This window comes from Neospora caninum, chromosome IX (genome assembly GCF_000208865.1).
Source record: "Neospora caninum Liverpool complete genome, chromosome IX".
In the NCBI taxonomy this organism is placed as follows: Eukaryota; Apicomplexa; class Conoidasida; order Eucoccidiorida; family Sarcocystidae; genus Neospora; species Neospora caninum.
The window spans coordinates 5,428,263-5,446,390 of NC_018390.1; the positions used below are offsets into that span (position 1 = coordinate 5,428,263).

At 57.9% G+C, this 18,128-nt stretch overlaps 3 protein-coding genes across 3 annotated transcripts; all 3 read right to left on the bottom strand.

Moving 5' to 3' along the window:
• Positions 1–666: 666 nt before the first annotated feature.
• On the bottom strand, positions 667–4,266 carry NCLIV_044800 (uncharacterized protein; the record flags this gene model as incomplete). The annotated part of the gene is made up of 1 exon (XM_003881403.1): positions 667–4,266. One exon carries the CDS (start codon positions 4,264–4,266, stop codon positions 667–669), a length of 3,600 nt encoding a protein of 1,199 aa, XP_003881452.1.
• A 4,115-nt stretch (positions 4,267–8,381) lies between these two features.
• On the bottom strand, positions 8,382–12,415 carry NCLIV_044810 (putative tRNA(adenine-N(1)-)-methyltransferase catalytic subunit; the record flags this gene model as incomplete). Its single annotated transcript, XM_003881404.1, has 7 exons — positions 8,382–9,070; positions 9,194–9,278; positions 9,650–9,962; positions 10,530–10,632; positions 10,986–11,055; positions 11,615–11,707; positions 12,155–12,415. 7 exons carry the CDS (start codon positions 12,413–12,415, stop codon positions 8,382–8,384), a joined length of 1,614 nt encoding a protein of 537 aa, XP_003881453.1.
• Positions 12,416–14,368: 1,953 nt separating this feature from the next.
• Positions 14,369–16,356, bottom strand: NCLIV_044805 (uncharacterized protein; the record flags this gene model as incomplete). Its single annotated transcript, XM_003881405.1, has 3 exons — positions 14,369–14,611; positions 15,166–15,444; positions 15,745–16,356. 3 exons carry the CDS (start codon positions 16,354–16,356, stop codon positions 14,369–14,371), a joined length of 1,134 nt encoding a protein of 377 aa, XP_003881454.1.
• Positions 16,357–18,128: the final 1,772 nt, after the last annotated feature.

Below are 18,128 nucleotides of genomic sequence, written 5' to 3' on the forward strand. Positions count from 1 at the left end.
CTGGAAAGAAGCATACCGCGACAGGGTCGGTGACAAGCGCACAGGCGGCTACTCCTGGCGCAACATTTTGGCGGCTGGTCACGGAAAAAAGCTGTCACCTCCTTCGCTTGATCTCTCCTAGGGACTGCAATCCGCCAAACTTCATGAAAAGCGCCTTCGCGTCCACACGCATACCCGCTCCTCCCAAAACATCACGTCTGGCGTCTTTCCTTTCACAGGTTCCCCCGGCTTGCTGGGGCGACTTTACCACGGGACCCCGATGCTTCGGGACCGTCCCCAGAGCCTTCCCTTTGCCATCGCAAGGTTGTCCTCTAGGATGAGCTCCGTCACGAAACAAAGCCGAACGCGTGGCTTCACTGTCGTCCAGCTGTCGACAGCTTTGAGGTCGTGACACTGGAAATCTGACACACGCCTCTCGCTGCGGGAATAAACACGAACGTCGCGTGACGCACGAACAAATGCTCCGGAGAAGGCGCGAGACACTGGGCACACGGCCCGAAAGCCCATTCTTGGGATGGCTTGCAGTGCTGTGTGCCACGGCCATGCCACGCCCCTCGTGTCGCCTTGTATATACACGGGATCCTGGGGACTGCATACGGCGCCTTTGGGCGAGGGCCCACCGTCTCGCGCCTGGATAAAACCGGACGTTTCTCAGGCTCGTGTTGCTCACGCTGGGCGCTCGGTCCCGTGCACTGCGCTGTCTGGCTGAGAGAGTCTGGACAGCGTCAGGAGGCGGGTCGCTACGGCGTGCGGGTACAAGAAGCTTCCAGCTTGTCCTGGGCCTTCCGCCGCGCGTGCGGCACTGTCCTGTTGCATGTGTTGCAGCAGCGCCCGAGCGGCTAGTGAAGCCTCGCTTGGGCACGACCCAAACGAGGGGCTCTTGGGAGTCGCTCGCCCTAGCTCCCGGTCGCCCTGTACGCACATCTTCTGTGGCTCAAACCCCCGCGCCTGATTGGCCGGTCTTTCGGCGTAAGTGTCCTCTTCTGGTATGCCTCGAGCGATGTCAAAAAAATTTGAGGCACGCACAATGTGCGACACGGACCGTCCGAACTCTCTCTCCATTTCCCGTCGAGCCTGGATGGCGCGCTGGCGGGCACTTTTCCCGTAGCGTTTGAGAGAGAAACTCTTCTTCTGGACCTTTCCATTCACTCGCATGTTGGCTGCCCACGCCTGGTTGGTGACGTCGAAATACACTCCCCGGACAGCGCGGAACGGGCCGTCTTCGGGACCATCTGTCCACGGACCCAGCGCCACGTCCGAACCGAAGTCCCTCCCTGAAGCTCTTTCGTCACTCAGGGCAGCCTGTCGTGCGCCGTCAGCCGCAAGGCCTCCATTCTCCCGGATCGGGAGGCCAAGCTCTTTGTCACCGAATCTCCCTTCTCCCGCCGGACGGAGCGCCACCGTCTCTTCGGGGCCCACACGGCAGTAAGGCAGTGGACTGCGCAGTCCCGCGTCGCCAAGCCGGATTTCTCCGCGGGCGCCGCCAGCTGCTCCCTCAGAGTCCGACGCCTGTGGCACGTCGCCAAAGCCGCAGCCGACCCCCGCGAAGGGCCGGGCGACGCCAGCGAGCCCCACGCCTGGAGAGCCCGCAGAGCTGTGATTCTGGACCGCGCCCCTCCCCAGGACATCGCAGCCGGACTCCGCGCCGCTCGCTTTGTAGGCCGGCCTCTCGAGAAACGCAGCGGCGCGTCGGAAACGCGAAGCGTGCATCGCTTCGCAAGCTGCAGGCAGAGAGAAGCCGTTGCTCCCTCCAGCCGGAAAACTCCCTTGAACGCCGCTGTAGTCGCCGCGCCCGTTCACGCGCCATTCCTCACTCGCGGGCGGTGCGTTCCCCGTCCCGGGGCTGTCCGCAGCCGCGCGAGCGAGGGTGGACTCTAAAAGGTTCAGCAACGAGGCGCGAAAGCCGGCCCGTTCCAAACGTAGCGCGTTCGTCTGTGCAGGGGATCTAGACCAGAGCGCGGCCGGAGCCGAAGTGTCCAGGTCGCCTCTTCCGACTCCATGATACACGTTTGACGCGAAGGCGCCAGGCGAATCGGCCGTCCCGGAGGGCCACCGGTGCGCCGCGCGGTCCGGTCCGGAAGTCGACGGCGCTGCGAGCAGTTGCAGCAGCAACTGCGCAGCATCCGCTTGGCCGGTTTTCGCCGACTCGGACCGAGTCAGGGAAGAGACGAGGCGCGACAGCCGCCTGTCCTGCATCGAGCCGGAGCCGTCGGCGTGGTCGCGGCCAGTCGCCAGCGTGGAGAGCAGGGCAAAGACGGGGAGTTCGCGCTCCCCGTCGGCGTGAAACTCCGTTCGAGGAGGGACGTAGGTGTCTCCGTGTTTCCGCTTTTTGCAGAGCTCAGCTGCGGCGCCGAACCTGAAGCGGGTTGTCATTCCTTCGACAGAGCTTTCAGGTCGGCCACGCTGAGCCTCATTTTCCTTTCCTACCGCCTGAAAGCCGAGACACCGGGCAGCGTGGTTTGCTCGCTCGTCTGCTCCCGTTCTCTCCGTGGCGTTTGCCCCGCCACCCTGAAGCACGGTACGGTACAAAGACCTGCTGAGTGCCGAGAGTGGATCCGCAGCGAATGCTGCTCCGCCTCGGAGATTCTCTGGCAGAGGCTCGCAAGAAGGCACAGTCTGGCAGCTGCGGATGTTTTCTTTCCCGCCAGGGCTGCTCGCCGCGCTCTCTCTGCTGCCGTCGGCAGTGCTCACGCTGGTCCTGCAAGACGCCGCCTGAGCCTCCGAGTCTCCACAGTCGCCCTCAGCCAGGAGGCGATCCCTAGACCTCATCGGGTCTCTGGGCGCCGGCGCCTCCCGGCACTTGCTTTCTGCGTGGCTGTGCTGTCTTCGCTGGACCTCCAGCAGGCGCTGCTGAAGTCGCACCAGCTGCGCTCGCAGCTGTTCTTCCTCGTCGCCGTCCAAGTCGGTTTCCTCGCCCTCCGCGGCGTCTTTCAAATCGGAGGCGAAGGTCTCGGAAGCACTGGTGGACGACGCGACCGAGGTGGCCATCGAATCCCTGCTTCTGTCGCCCACGTCATTTCTCTTCTCCGGCGTGCGGCGCCGTTCGGGAGTCGGCTCCACGCTGGGCGGTTCCGGTGACTGTTCACAGCTCTCTTCGTCGGTGAGTCCAAATCCGTTGGCGTCTGACGGCTGTGTCTCACTGCCTTCCCACGAGCCCGCAGCCGGGGCGCCCTGCTGACTCGCTGCTTCCGACACCTGCAGATCGCCGTCTTCCGCGTACGAAGCCTGCGGAGCAGCGCGCTGTCTAGACGGCCTCGTCGCGCCCGTCGGGCCCCGTCCGCCGCGACTTCTGAGCGCAGCGAGCGTCTGCATGCAGTCAGTTCCCTCCGAACGGCCCTTGCCCGTGGAGAGCCGGTCGGCATCGAGCAAGGCAGAAGCTGGCGAGCGGCCAGTCGAGGACAAACGAGCTGACCAAACAGGCAATTTGGGTGAAGCGGCAGACGAGCGGATTGTCGGGGAACCCGAATGGCCAGATACACAGTAAGCAAAGCGACGAGGAGTCGAGTCCGCTGTGTCCACGGCGTCAAAGTGCTGCGGGGTTTGGAGGCGTCCGTCGCCTCGGTCTGCCTCCCCAGAGCCGCGCGTGTGGCGGAGGGCTGGGGTCTTTGAGGCAACGTGCAAAACAGAAGTTTGGTGCGGCTCCAGCGGTTCTCGCCTCTCACACCGTCCTGAGACTCGATCTCCTTGAAATTTCTCCGGCCACCTATCACCGCTGGTTCTTCGCAGTTTTGCCTCGCGTTTCTGCGGCGTCTCAGAACAGTTGCCAGCGTTGGGGCCCTTCCGGATCTGCCCCGTTTCCGGAGAAAGCTGCATCGTTTTGTCTTCTTCACTCGCACTGCCGAGGCTCTCCCTGGACGGGCACCGCGTATGGAGTCCGGACGCGAAGGGAGAGTCTGGTAACAGCGTGCGGTCCATGTTGCCGTCTCTCTGTCTCGTCTGTTCTCTTTCGCGCTCCTCCACCAGTCTCGCCGTGTCTTCCACTGCAGAGAGGCGCTGTACAGCCTCGCCGTCTACGCCGTCCAAATTCAACTGAAGAGGAGCACCGCCCGTCGGCCCCGAGGGTTCCGGAGCAGCCAGCGTGCTGGGCGACCGCGATGTGAATGGAGACAACGCCTTGCAATGGCGTTGCGCCTTCGTTTCGAGCATCTGAGCTGAACGCCGTTCAGTCACCGTGTCATAATTTCGGACACCTTGGGCGGCCTCGCTTCTAGAAGCATCGTCCACCTTTGCAAGTTCCTGAAGGGGGGGAGACACGCACGCTGGCATCGTAGGATCCCACGACAGCAATTGGGCAAGTATGTCTGTTTCCAGGCGTGTGCGCTTCAACGAAGCCGAGAGCGTCGCCATGTCCTTAACCACCGACATGCCCTAACCTAAATAGGCCGTTCGGAAGCCGGTGCGCCCGTCAATATTTTTGAATGGGCCCCGGCGTCCTACAAAAGGTTTCAGGCACCAAAGGCAGGACAACACGCAGGGCAGTCAGAGGAACGGAATTCCAACGCACTTCCCTCGATCGTTCCACGAACCCGGACGGACGATGTCACTCGAATTTTCGTCCCCCCACTGCCGTACGGGAACGTTTAAGATTCCGTTTCCAAACCATGCACACAACTCACGGTGACAGACGCACAAAACGCCGAGAGTCCCAATTCTGTTTGCTTCGTGTTCATTTGAAGGCTTCAGGAAGAGAATGACAAAACCACTTGACGCCCACAACAGCGCAACTGGCTCACGAGTGGTGTGTGCTGTCGTGACAGTGCGGGACCGCCCCTAGCTCGACTGTTGCACTTCGGATGTCCCGCCACGTCCGGACAGATTTAGCAGGGAAACGTTGATTAGCACTTGATTTTCCCTGTCTGCAGACAGTTCAATTGCAGAACGATACCACTTTTTGCCGTCTCACGTCTGTGTTTGGCGCGCAGTTCCTCTTACCCGTGCACCTCTTTCCGTGGCTTCGAACTCGTTCCGCCGTGCAGCCGTTCCGTTGTCCGTCCGTCGTTTTCACAGAACACATGAGGAAATCGGCCAGATCAGTTGTCTGTCCGAGCAGCGAACAGAGAAAATCACTTATTTTCCACGCCTCGTCCACACCTTGTGTCTCTCCATCCGCTCGTGTGTCGCGCCAAGGGCCCCTAATGTGGTCGAACGGGCAAGAGGGGGGCTAGCGCTGGTGCGGCTGCTGTACGCACATCGCACTGCTGTGGGCGGCAGTGGCGGAAGTTCGCTCTTCCCTTGAAAAGTTGTCTTCCGCTCCTCGAAGACGTCCCGTCTCTCCGCGCGGACGAATGCACAGAACAAAAAGCTGCAAAAAGACGTGGGGCAAAAAAGTTCATGTCTGCCAGCGACTCCCCGGAGGTTCCACACACACGGGCGGAGGGAGACGCTGGGGACAAGTGCGACCGCAGCGCAAGATCCGCGAAGGAGTACACTGAGCGGACGAACACACTCGGAGCTACTGCGTGGCACAAGCGCAGGTACCTGCGCGCCGGAACGGGCCGAAGGGGGGGGACCGAGCGTCGGCCAACTGCAGAGGGAACAGGGGTAAATTACGCGCAGGAAACGTGGTAACTTCCCCAAACAATCATTCTTCGGCCCTCTCACAAATCGGGGAGAAGCATGTGGTGTGGACTCTGGTGCTTCTTCTCTCTACTCTCGGCTAGTGTTTACAACACGGCGCCCGCCACACTTCCTGGACAGCAAAAAAGGCGAAGCCGCAGTTGCGGAGGAAGCGCGAAGTGGCAGAGCTATCAAAATCCCTTCTCGATTCTTAACCCTAAACAAAGCACTTTGACATGAAAACAGAAGCGCGAGACGTGCTCAGCATAGAAGACTGCTGAACTGTCTCCATCCATCACACTGCGCCGCACGCGATGACGATCTGCAGGGTTTGCACACACGCTTCTTTGTCGCTCTTTTTCCCACTCTCTCTCCACTCCACCCCCTGCTGCGGCGGCATGCGCGCCTGTTCTCCTGCGCACACCCAGCGCGTACGCCCCGCTGACAAGACTTCGGAGCTGAAGGCCTGAAGCGAGTGAATGTGTCCGTCGACTTCCAAGCTAACGTACAGATTTCGGTCTGGGCTCACCCCATGGCAATGCAAACTGGCACGACAGAATTCATGTAGAGTTCATCCGACCATTCAAAAACGTACAGAGACACACGCAAAAGGGGGAGTGGCGCGGCAGAGACGGTCCCGTTCCGCTCGAAATTTTGTGCGCGAGGTGAGTCCAGAACCTGTTGCAGCCGTCCACATCTGAAAAACCAAGAAGCGCTTACGTAGCTTGGCTCGACCTCCTTTTCCACGGGTCGGTGACCCAAAAGTTGTCGCGACCCACGCAAGCCGGTGCTCTCTGAGGAAACGAAACTGCGCATCCACACCAGACTGCTCCGCCCCAACACACCGCCACGAGTGTGTAGGCGACGCAAAGGACCGCGTAGGTGTCGCCGTAGGGTTACACTCCCTTACCCTGTCCAGTTCTCCCCGTCTCTAATGCAAGTGGTATTGGAGGTTTTAGCAGCCTGCGTCCTGCGGCTACGGTTCACGCGATAGGGGAAAACGCCGGAATGCAGGGGAAGTTCCAAATCATCAACGGTCTCCGCCGACCGCACCGGCCGTTGAGTGGGGCCGGGTTTTCCTCGCTGCCCATGGAAGGCGATAACACTGCCCAAAATGCGGTGGGAAACATGCGCAAAACAAAGCGTTGTACATGGACTCGGGGAAGAAATTGGTGCGACTTTCAAAGCTGTGCAGCACCATACCAACTTTGAAATCAATCAGGGAAGACGGAACCACGTTAGTGTAAAAGGCCAGGGACGGCTGGTGCGTCGACGAAATCCAGGGACACTTCAGCATAGCAAGGCTGTCGGACGGAGGGACGGGGGAAGGTTGCCGATCCCGTCCCCGTCGTTGCCAGCATCGAGGTAGCCGCAAGTGTATGCGATGCCTCTGCGCTCCGTCTCCAGAGACGCGCAGCTGCTCCGGTCGTCGCAGCCGCGTTTCTGAGTCGTCCGGAAGGGAGGGAGGGGGCCAACAACGGCAACGCCAAAGTCACCAGCGGTGAGGGGACGTTGTCATGTGTGCGGCGGCACCCGGCATATCAAAGAAACAGTGGGAAGCTGGCACGCGCAAGGGGAGCGAGTCTCCACTATCCCACGTAGTTTCGGGTTCAACGGGGAGCCCTCCTGGTACTCTGGCGATCCTCTTCAGGCACGCAAATGTGTTTCCCAAGGACCCATAATCTGGGTCACGCCGACATGGCCGAAACATGGCCGGGCCTAGACACCGACACTCCCCCCACTGGGCATACCCTTTCAAGTTCCCGAAACGGTGCTTCCAGCTGGACGCCCGCTGTGTTGCCGCACCCCGCGCGTCTGACACAACACAGTTTCAATTCAGCGACAACTTTGAGGCGAAAGCTCTCCATCGAAAACATTGTGTGGCCAACCCGTGACGGCTGGTGCCAGGTGCGTGTACTGCATCGCATATATTAGATCGTCACACCCTCCCGCCGCCACCCAGCGCTGCAACACATGATGCCAGGATTCTCAAACGAAAATGTGGGAATCGTGTCGCCATGTCGCTGCTTTGTTTGCTTGGTGCTACGTCCGCCGCTGGCGCGGAACTGTGGTCTTTAGAAATTACACCGGGTATGATGTGGCAACGTTCCAGCGACCGCGCGGCGAGCCCGTATCGTCAATGCCTAGGAGCGCGGCGAGCCCGTATCGTCAATGCCTAGGAGCGCGGCGAACCCGTATCGTCAATGCCTAGGAGCGCGGAAGACCCACTGTGAACGCCGCGAGAGGTGGCTTCGATGTTCGTCACTCTCCAAATGATGACAACGGCTCCGCGGAGAAAACCACGTGTCTTCTGTCACGACTGCCGCAGTGATACACGCACCGTAGCCTGTGTCAAACTTTTTGCTCCTTCGGCGCTGGAGCAGCGGTTAGTTCAACGGAAGTGTGCACGGCCCCCTCGTCGTCGACAGGGCACACCAGCAGACCTCTGGTCTAACATAAATGCAGGGGCTGTGTGATGGGCTTCCAGCTCACTGGCCTTTCCACGAGAGTCCTCGGCGAGGCGCCCAGAATCCAACCTCTCACTGCGCTCCCACCACGAACAGCACCGACAGCGCCGCAAGCCCTCAATGGCACAGCTGATGGGTGGGACTGCTTCGCTCCTCGTGCCCCTGTCCCCGCAGTCTTCACTTCCCTCTGTGACACGCCCTACCGCCCAGATGTCAGCGTCTGCCTCGCAGGAGGAGTTTGCTAGCTGTGACGTAAAGCCGCAGCCTCGCGGCGTTGATCGATGCAGTGGAACTAAAAACCGGGTTTCGGGGAAGTGACGCAACGACCACGCAACCGGGCTGACTCAGACGGAGCACTCAGCACGGTTCGGACAGCTTTCCTGACAACGCACGAGTTCGCTGCTTCACAGCCACCGTGAGGTAGCCCGTGTGGCCTCGCAGTGGCAACGGATAATGTGTCGCTTCAAAATCGATAGGAACAATCCTGCGCTTTGCCTCCGTCTGTGTTCTGTCGATGCCGATGAATCCTTCCTTTGCGGAAGAAGAGCCGTCAGTCCGCGAGGCGCAACCGCCGTCACGGGGACTCTTGCTGGCGCCAGCTCCTTGCTCGCAGTCTCCCTCCTCGCTCTTGGATCCTTCCAGCTGCATTGCAGGTGTCCAGAACTCCTCAGGAACAGACTGACCCAACAGCTGACTGATTAACAGGGGAAACGTCGCGAGAGAAACGTCTTTCGCGCTCCCCAGTCCCTGGCATCCGTCTCCGTCGTCGGCGCTCCTCGGCTTGTTTCTGTTTGCTTTCCGGGACGCCGTCGCCGCAGCTGGTTTCTGTGTCTCCTTCACTTTGCCTTCACCTCCGCTCGGCGGCGGAGGCTGGTTGGGAGCCTCAGCAGCAGGCGGTTCTGTATCTCCTCTTTTCGGCCGCTTCGCATCCCGAGCGAGGCCTGGCTCGGCTGGGGATTCGCCCTCTCGTGGCGCCAGCGACCGCGCAGCAGGTTTCGTCGTCCACACGCCCCACGGCTTTCGAAAGACTTCGAATGTTTGAATGCCTGGACAGAAGCGAAAACCGAAGCAACAGAACGGAGAAGGCTCAGTGGCACATCCGAAAAGAATCGAACGTAGACTCGCCTGGACAGTAGACGTGTGAACCGCGACGACCACGCGGACCTTACCGTGGTAGCCACGTTCGTGGAGACATTCGCAGACCCGCTGGACTTGCTCGATGCAGGGCGAAAAATTTACGAAGCGGCCACCTTCCTGCGGGCAGCAAACCCAACGCAAAAGCAGAAGTGATTTTCTCAGCGTCGAATCACAATCGGCTCCACCTGGCAGGGCGAACGCGCATGCGGTACTCAGCAAGAACGGGTAGGGAACTCCCCCCTGCACTCCACTTCGCCAGCCGGCGATCTGCACATTCAACCCGGCTACGGCGATGCACCACCACAGGCGACGACCGTAGTCAACACACGGTTTGTCCGCTCCAGCGAAGCGCAGTCGCGTCGCGCTGCGAGACAGGCTCCTGACTGCGGCTGCGCTGTCGACGTCCTGAACACTGGGAACCGCAGGCACACGTCGCGAACGTGCGCTTTTGCGAGAGTTCACAAGTTTCCGTTTGGAGAGAGACTGACTCTGAGTGCCGTATCCACGTGGTCTAGGGCAAGCCACGGCGAAGGGACATCGAGGAAAAGACCGTCGATCGATCCGGCCGCCGGCACGGCCTGCTCTCGCGGGTCGCCGTCGCAAGAGGCGCCGGACGCCGCACGCGCGTCAGATCCCTCGGCGCTTGCGGCTCCGGCTGCAGCTGGAGAAGCCGAGGTTGCAGCGAGGTCTGCGTACTCGCCCTCGCTTCCAACAGCTGGAACCCTGACGAAGCCTTCCGCACAGACGTCCCGGTGGAAGGACGAGAGGTGCGAGGCCAGACCCAGGCGTTTGAAATCCGCCCTGCAGCACACCAACGCGCGGCACGCTCGGAAGTTTTTTCCTCGGGAGCCCGTGAGGCGGCCGAAAGGGAACCGCCAGCTCGGCGTGTCCGTCGAGTTTGGAGCGAGACAGCCGGAGCCAGAAGCCGCGGCTTCACCTTTTCCTGGCGGCGCCAGCAGCCGAACGTCCTCGGATAGAACTGCACTTCACCGACTCCCGGCAAAAACGCGAGACGTCTACAGCACGCTTTGAACCGGAAAGAAACGGATAGACACACGAAAGAGCGTCCGTTGATCAGGACGACTTCCGGTAGATATCGGAGACAAGCTGCGCAGATCCACAGCCGAAGCATCTAGAGAAAGGCCACTGCTCACGTTGTGCAGAGAGCATTCACGTCTGGATGAAAAAAAGAGTCTGGCAGGCGAGCACAGGACGCGGTCTACAGGGACGAAGCCTGCTCCGTGCCGGCGACCCTCAGTCTCCTGGCTTCTTCCTCCGACGCCACCGCTCATTTTTCTCCACACATCCGAGCTTGAAAGACGCCGCTAAGGCCGGTCCCTCGAACAAGCTTTGGGCAAAGACACTTACTCGGCGTCCAGTTTCCGTTGCCGGTGGAACTCGTAGGTGAAGACGTGTCCCACGGGCGCAACGGCTCTGGCAAGATGGCACGACAGAGAGCCGGAACCCGTGCCTGAAGAGAAAACCGTCGCCGCACAAGGAAAGCAAAGCGCGACGGACAGCACGCTGCCTGACTTCCAGCATAACTACACTTTTAGCCAAGAGGCACGTTGGCGAGAAGCAAACACATAACGCGGAAGTCGGTCTTGTGTCACACTCCAGGACATCGCCCTGGCTGTTCCCTCGCGGGGTCGCGTCCCGAAACGTCGCAAGAGAGGAAAAACGCCTGCGGCACCGCCTGGAGTAAAAAGAAGAACGAAACCAAGGTCAGGCCATACGTCTACACAGAGAGAGCGGAAAACGCGCAGGAGAAAAACGAGTCTGAAACCCCACACCCGGCCACTCGAGTTCATTCTTCTGTCTCACCCGCCTCGCAAATGCGTTTGCCCGGGCATGCGTCGAGCAGCATCAAGACCAGCGAGATGTCTGAGTGGTACTGCAGACTCAGACACACAAACGACGTCCAGTGAAAGATGCGCTCCTGTTGACGCAAACGCCACGTACGCTTACACACGTACGATGTAGGTGTACAATGAGTGTTTTACTCATAGACTGGTTGTGCCGCCAGGGTTCGCTGTGCACGCGTCCGCCTACACACAGGTGAGAATCTGGATGCTCTTGCATCTCTGGACAGAATTCTGGCCACGCGTCTCTGCCTCTCTTCCGCGAGACAGCGCGGCCGTGTCTCCTTGCTCTAAAACACGAGAGTCTGTCACTCTGAGTCGACGAACTGGGCGTGCAGATGCATGCAGAAGCGTGCGTGTGTCTCGACGCTGCAGAACGCATGTAGCGGGGCAAAGCCCCGGCAAAAAAAGCGCCTCACAACGCACGCACAGTCGCCAGCGTACGAGTGCCGCACTCGCCTGAAGGCAGGGTCAGGGAAAGACTCTGTGGTTTCGCACGGACGCTACGACGCGCGTATTCTCGGCAAATACAAGGATTCAGTTTCCTCGAAACTGCCTCCGAAAGGGGGTAGCTGCAGTCGCTGCTCTTACGAGAATTTGCGTCCGATGTGTGAGCGCGAGAGAGAAGAGGTCGGGCGAGGGGTGTAAGACGACGAGCCATCGTTTCGACTTGCGGTCTTGGACCTGCGAACAACACGCAAACATGCGGCAAGCATAACGGATTCCGCTGCGGCTTCGCATGCGGGTCGCCCTGCCTTGACACCTTGAAAGAAACCCTCAAGAGAGAGAGAAGACAGAAGGAGAGACACGGACGCCCGCGTCGGAGCGTCTGAATCCGCGGTGCTCGCACAGAAATTCAGATGAGAAAACCGCAGGAGAAAAAGATGGAAAGCCGTGCACACACGCTCGCCCCTCATCTCTCCAGGGAGGACACGATTCTTCGTAGGCGTCTTTGTCGAAACTTGAAGATGGTTACACCGATCTACGTACAGGCAGACAAGCACGTGCGCATGTAACTTTCCCGCAAGTGTCTGTACGTCTGCCAAAAGCTCTATTTATCTGCTCCCTAGATTTGTACACACACAGGTGGAAATACATATACCTACATATGCACCAGTCAGGTTGGAGTACCTTGGATCCATAGGCTGTGGAGACGATGTCGTCGTGTCTGTAGTTCCCGAGTCGGCTGTTGGAGACGCGGCCTCTTTCGAGAACGACCGGGAGAACGAGCGCGTGGCTGCCGTAGAGAATGACGAAATCGCCGTAGCGGGGGAACTCGCGACGCGCGATTTGCCCGCCAAGGCCGAGGGGCGAGAGTGGGGATTCCTTTTTGGGAGGCTCAGCGTCGGACTCGGCCTCGGCTTTTCGGCGGAGAGTCGATGCGTCTGGCATGGCCGCGGTTTGGCCTGTGCCGAGTGGAGAGAGACCTGCTGAGCACGACGAATCGCTTCCGGCAGCCGAGACTGAGTGGACGCCCGACGAGTGCTGTCCCAGGGCCATCTGCATGATGGGAGGGAGGCAAAGCGCGTTTTCTAGGGCACAAGAGGCCGCGGAAGAAGTTTTGTAAGAGAGGAAAGCGCCTTTGGAACCGCCCAAACGCAGGACAACCCCCTCCTCGTCTTTCGACCTGCTTCGTTGCACGGCCTTCTGGACTCGCAAGGCCGGAATCAAGAGTGGAAGCAAACAGCTTTGTTTGACACAGAAACAGCCGCGAGAGGGGGACAGCAAAATGGGAACCGAACGACCGCTGGTACGGGGCGACCAGCAGCAGTTGAGGGAGAATTGAGGGCCGAGAAAAAAAGCGAGTGGAGGAGATGCGAAAGACGGGAGAAACACTGGATGGGAGAGACAAGAACGCAGACGAAATGTCCGTTGTAGGCCTCGAAAAAGTAACGCGAACACCTTAAAAAAACGAGAGAAAGGCTCACACGACGGCGGTGCCCGTCTACTTTTCCCGCATGCAACGCTGCATGCCGTGCTGATATTTAAGCAGGCCATATCAGGACGCCGGCTACACAAGAACCAGTGGGGTAGCCATGCACTTGTGAAGAGGATTCATTGACATATCTATGTCTACTTACCCCAATGCAGCTGTTTTTTCATTGCATCTTTCATTTTGGGTGTGCTACGAGCGGCTGTCCACGAGCTATGTAGTAACCGCGGCAAGTAACTATCGGCTACTCCAATTGAACTCCATATATAGACACGTACACAGGATATGCACGTATGGAGGCGAAATCTACGCAGGACCTACATATACATATATATGGGATTTTGGTATGATGTTCTCATGCGGCATACGAGTGAATGTGCATCTGAATAGTTCACCATGCGGCCACGTGTGTGGCTTATACAGAGACTACAAAAGGGGGATAGAGAAATAAGGAGCGGGACACGACCCGCACACTAGCGAGAGACTCGTGTAAGCTTTTCACATACTTCTCTGGCGGCGTTCGCGCCAACCTGCTGGGAAAAGCAGTCCGAAAAAGCGATGCGTTTCCGATAGATGCGTCGGCAGAGTTACGGTTTTGAATTTGGGGTGTATACAGCGGACTGGTTGGGGCCAGTGACTCGTCTCCGGCGCAGTTGAAAGTGAAACGGTCTGAAGAGTAAAGTGGGAGCTCGCAAAGAACATTCAGTGCCGGTCTCTAGGCAGTTCCGAGCTTTTCCCACCGTTGATGTAGTTTTGATTCGTCCCTACTTGCGTTATTTTAAGTGCGCCGATCAGACGGGTCGCCCGATAGACCTTCCGAGAGACTCAGCCTCTCAGATAGACGGATCTCGCAAGTCGTACACATTTAAGGTACAGCCTCTGAAGCTTCCACCATTCTAGCTGTTGACTTGCGGCAACGCTTCTCCTGTTCGTCCGCACGGCTGCTGGAACTCAGCCGTAGTTAAGAGCACCCAGAAGTTTACAGAAACAAACCCCTCATTGCGTAGGTTTTCACATCTTCGGTTCATCCACTTTCGACCTCGGGCGCCGAGCGCTCGCGGACACTTGCGAACAGTTTTTGTGTGTCGCTCGGTACGGGATATCCCAGCCAGGAGATTTCTCAGCCCCCTGCGCGATCAGTTTCTCCGTCTCACGTCGCTGGCATGTTCTTATGTGATGGCGTTACGATTCGTGTTACAGCAGCTGCGCTCGCTCAGAAGAAAGACTCGTCCCGCAAGGTCTCTCGTGCAGAGTGCATGCAAGAAACGGCATGTGTTTTATCTCCGGTAAAACGTCTTCCCGAGGTACGAGACACCGCAGAAGGCGGCGAGGGATGCAGTGTCTGCAGGTGGGTTTTCGTAAAGCCCGACGCCGGCACAGACATGCAGGCATGCAGGCTCCACCGGTGGCGTTTACCGTGGAACGCAAACGAGCACAATGGCGATGACAAGGAAGAGGAAAATGAACAGACACAGGCACTGAACAAATCGATCTCCCGCAGCATTTTTGGCGAGCGTAATGGCCGTTTTTTTCGCGCGATCGACGTTGTAATGTGTGTCGTCTAAATCCTCGTTGGCCCTCTGAAGCTGTTCGGTCTGTTCGTCCATTTTCGTAAGCATCTGGGCGCCCATTTCTTCCATCTCTCCTACCAGGTGCTTCGTTCGATGAATGGATGCCTGCAGAAGGGCGGAGGAAGCACAACGCTAGCCACAAAGCTCGACCTCCATTGCTTTCACTTGCCTGCGTCTTCTTTAGGAAAGCAGAAATATGAGGCGATGGACCGTCCAAAAGCACCGCAAACCAACAACTCGTAATCTGCGAGTCGAAGCAGACGCTTGAGATGAGAAATCCTGTCGCGACAGGACCATGCTGAGTACTCGCCCTCTTTGCTTCTTCTTCACCTAAAAGCGTTTTTTACACTTTACATGCCCGGACCTGCCTTCCACACGCATATCTGCAGTGTGCCTGTGCGAGCACCTCAAACTAGTATCTTGTTGGCCAGATGTGATCTCTGGGAACGTACGTGGTATCGTCAGGGACAACAACGCTCCCTTCGCCACTATCAATGGGCTGCACGTGTTACATATCTACCTATGTACATGGATGCTGGGCATACAAATGTACTCAGACGCATTCTTACAGAGGTTCATACATATATATATATATATATGTATTGAGTCGTGTAGATTTGCAGGACGGAGATGCTCACTTGCGTTTTATCTTGAATTTCATCGCCCGTCTGAACAAGCATCTGCCTCATGCGCTCGCCACTTAACACCTCTTGGCCGTCTTCATCGGCAGCTGCTCCGTAGGCGAGGAGTTCTTCAGTCGTGAGAGAAAGAAGCGCATTCTCGTACGCGCGTCCGAGCGAGGCTGCCTGTTGTTGCTTCTGTTGCCTTTGCGCCAGCAAAGACGATCGGTACGCCGGCTTCAAAGACGCTGCAATGCAGCGAAGTTCCAAGTCCAGTGCCGATAGGTTTGTGTCGATCTAGAGCACGCAACAGAGAGAACGCCAAACCGTCAACCTCGACAGGGAGACACGGCGGAACAAGGTGTGCATACGAAGAAGAGCCAAAGTGCAGGCGAGCACCCTCGGTCGTCACTTCGCCGAAACTGCACATCGCCACACGCCTGCATCTGTCGACCTCCACATATGCATATATGTATACCTATCTCTCTCTATACATACGTTGATCTCTCTCGCTCGTTGACGGCCCATATATATATATATATGGATAGTCCAAATGGTCTGTTTTTTCACTGCTTTCTCTTGGGCGTCTGGTCTCACCTCCTGTTGAATTCTTTGGACTTGGACTTGGTGTTTTTTGAGTGCATCTGCGCCTTTCCTCTTGACCTCCGCGACTTCGTCGACAGCCCGCGCAAGGTTGCCTAGAAGCGCGTCGAGCGCCTGGAGTTGCTGCTCAGCCGCCTCGGCGCAGTTTTCTCCGGCTTCGTCTTCACTCGCGTAAGAGGCTGCGCTACTCCGTTTGCTCTCTCGGTGGAGGGCGACCTGGGCTTCTCGTTGGCCGTCGGCATTCACCCGAGTACGCACCGAGACCGCGAACCCTGCGTCGTCCTCGCTCGCGTCGCCCCGCCGGGACCGTCCACGCTCGTTCTGGCGAGAAGACCATCGCCGAGGGACATCTCCCCGAGAGGAACGACGGCTGAAGTCTGTGTCAAACGGACCACTCAGGTCCACAGAGTCTGCACTTGGTGCAGAGCGCGGGCGAGGCTGAGAGAAAAGCGACGGACGCGCCGCAGGCTCCGTGTCGCTCGGTCGATCACAGTCGGAATCTGCCGAAACGGGAGCGGGGGATAGGCCTCGGCGCGCGTGATTGAACCCCACGAGAAGGCCTGTGTGACGAGGACGGTCGTCGTTGGTCGTACCCGTACGATGCATCTTGGAAGTCTGCTTGTCGATCTTTCAAAGTCGAAACCAATAGGTACACACAAATATATGTATTTATATTTATATAGATTTATATATACATAAATATGTGCATGACTAGTTTCTTGCAAACGCGTGTTAAATCTGTCGTACATGGACATATCAGAAGAGTGTGTACAGATACACACACACACGTGGAGAGAAGAAAAAACACGGGGGCACAGACGGAGAGAGGTTGCCCACGACCGAAAAAAAAACGGCGAGGTCGACGGGAAGGCTCAAGACGCCAGCAAGACTGGGAGAGAAGTGGGCCGACGGGGACCTGGAAGAAAACGACAAAGAGGAGTTGCGAGCGGAGAGTAGACAAGAAAGACGACCACAAGTTCCAGTGAATTCGGGCGCGAAAGGTTGTCGGCGATCGGAGAAGCCAAAGAGCCGCACAGAACACCAGAAAAGTCCGCCAGTGTCTGAGTGGAAAAGATCCAGAAAAGGTCGCTGCGGCTCGAAGGACTCCGCGTCCTAGGTGAAAACCAACTTCCCAAGGCGAGGCCTGGACAGAAAAACTGGGGAGATTCTTTCGGCAATTCGACGGGGAAAAGCTGAAGACTGGGAAAGAGGTCTGTGTGTGTGTGTGTGTGTGTGTGTGTGGCCCGTGCCGGTGAAAACAGCGAGGCGTCGCCCACGACGGAAAAAAGTGAGGTCTCCAATGTGGAAAGAGAGAGAAAGACGTTCTGAGAGGCGAGGAAAGAAACGCCGGGAAAAGCGCTGACGGAAAAAAAAACATCAAAAGACCAACTGGAGCAAGAACAGACGATGTCGTAGGAGTCTCGAGGTCACGTTGGGAAAAACAAGTCCCTTTCTGAGTCTGCAAGCGTGTGTTCGGGACTCTCTGGATGACCTGACAAAGGCGAAGAAAGATCCAGTCCTTTGGGAGAACGGGTATCGAAGAAACAAGAAACGGGAAGTCTCCCTGGGTAGCAGTATTTTTTCTTTGCTGGCTCAAAAACAGGAAATCGATTGAGCGGGCTGCAAGAACCCGCGCGAGACATCGGCGCAGGAGCTCGAAGGCGACAGTCTATCAACAGGTACCCGGAAGGGGAAAGTCATCGATACGCGGAGTCCGTATAACGGGACAATTTTACATGTGTGGAGAGCCAAATCCATCGGAGCCGATTACCCTGATTTTGCCCCAGTTTGAGAGGCTCCGCGCACCTGCACACCTCACACGAGGGTGGATAGACAGCTCACAAGAGAAAAACGAAGCAACCAGAAGAAAAAGAATCGGTGAAGTACAAGCAGGAGAACAGTTGTCTCGCTGGTGGAGGTCAGCGTGCAGATTTGCAGAAAACGCGGCGGCCGTAATCCACAACAGGTGATTTTTTGTCCACAGATGGATACGTTTCTTCCATGCAAGTTGACCTGGGAGGTATTTTACCTGTAAACTGAAGCCTCACTTTTCTAGAGAGTAGATGCAGGCCAGGCAAAGGAAGATGTCGAACCGGCCCGGGCGCATGCGAGAGCAACCGAGAGAGACACGGGGGAACCGCAGAGACACAGCGAAGACTGCGAAGAAAAGGAAGACACGTCTGCAGCCTGTCCGCGATCCGCTGTATGAAAAAGTGGAAAGGCGGCAAGCCCCGCCCGTGTTTGTCTTCAGTCTAACTACTTCACGGTCACTTTCCGGGAAAAGTTAAGTAGCCTTCTCGTGTTTGCCTCTTCTTCTGCATGGTAGCGTCTTCTTGTTTCGGCCACGCCCAGCGTCCGTCGGTCGTCGACGGCTAGTG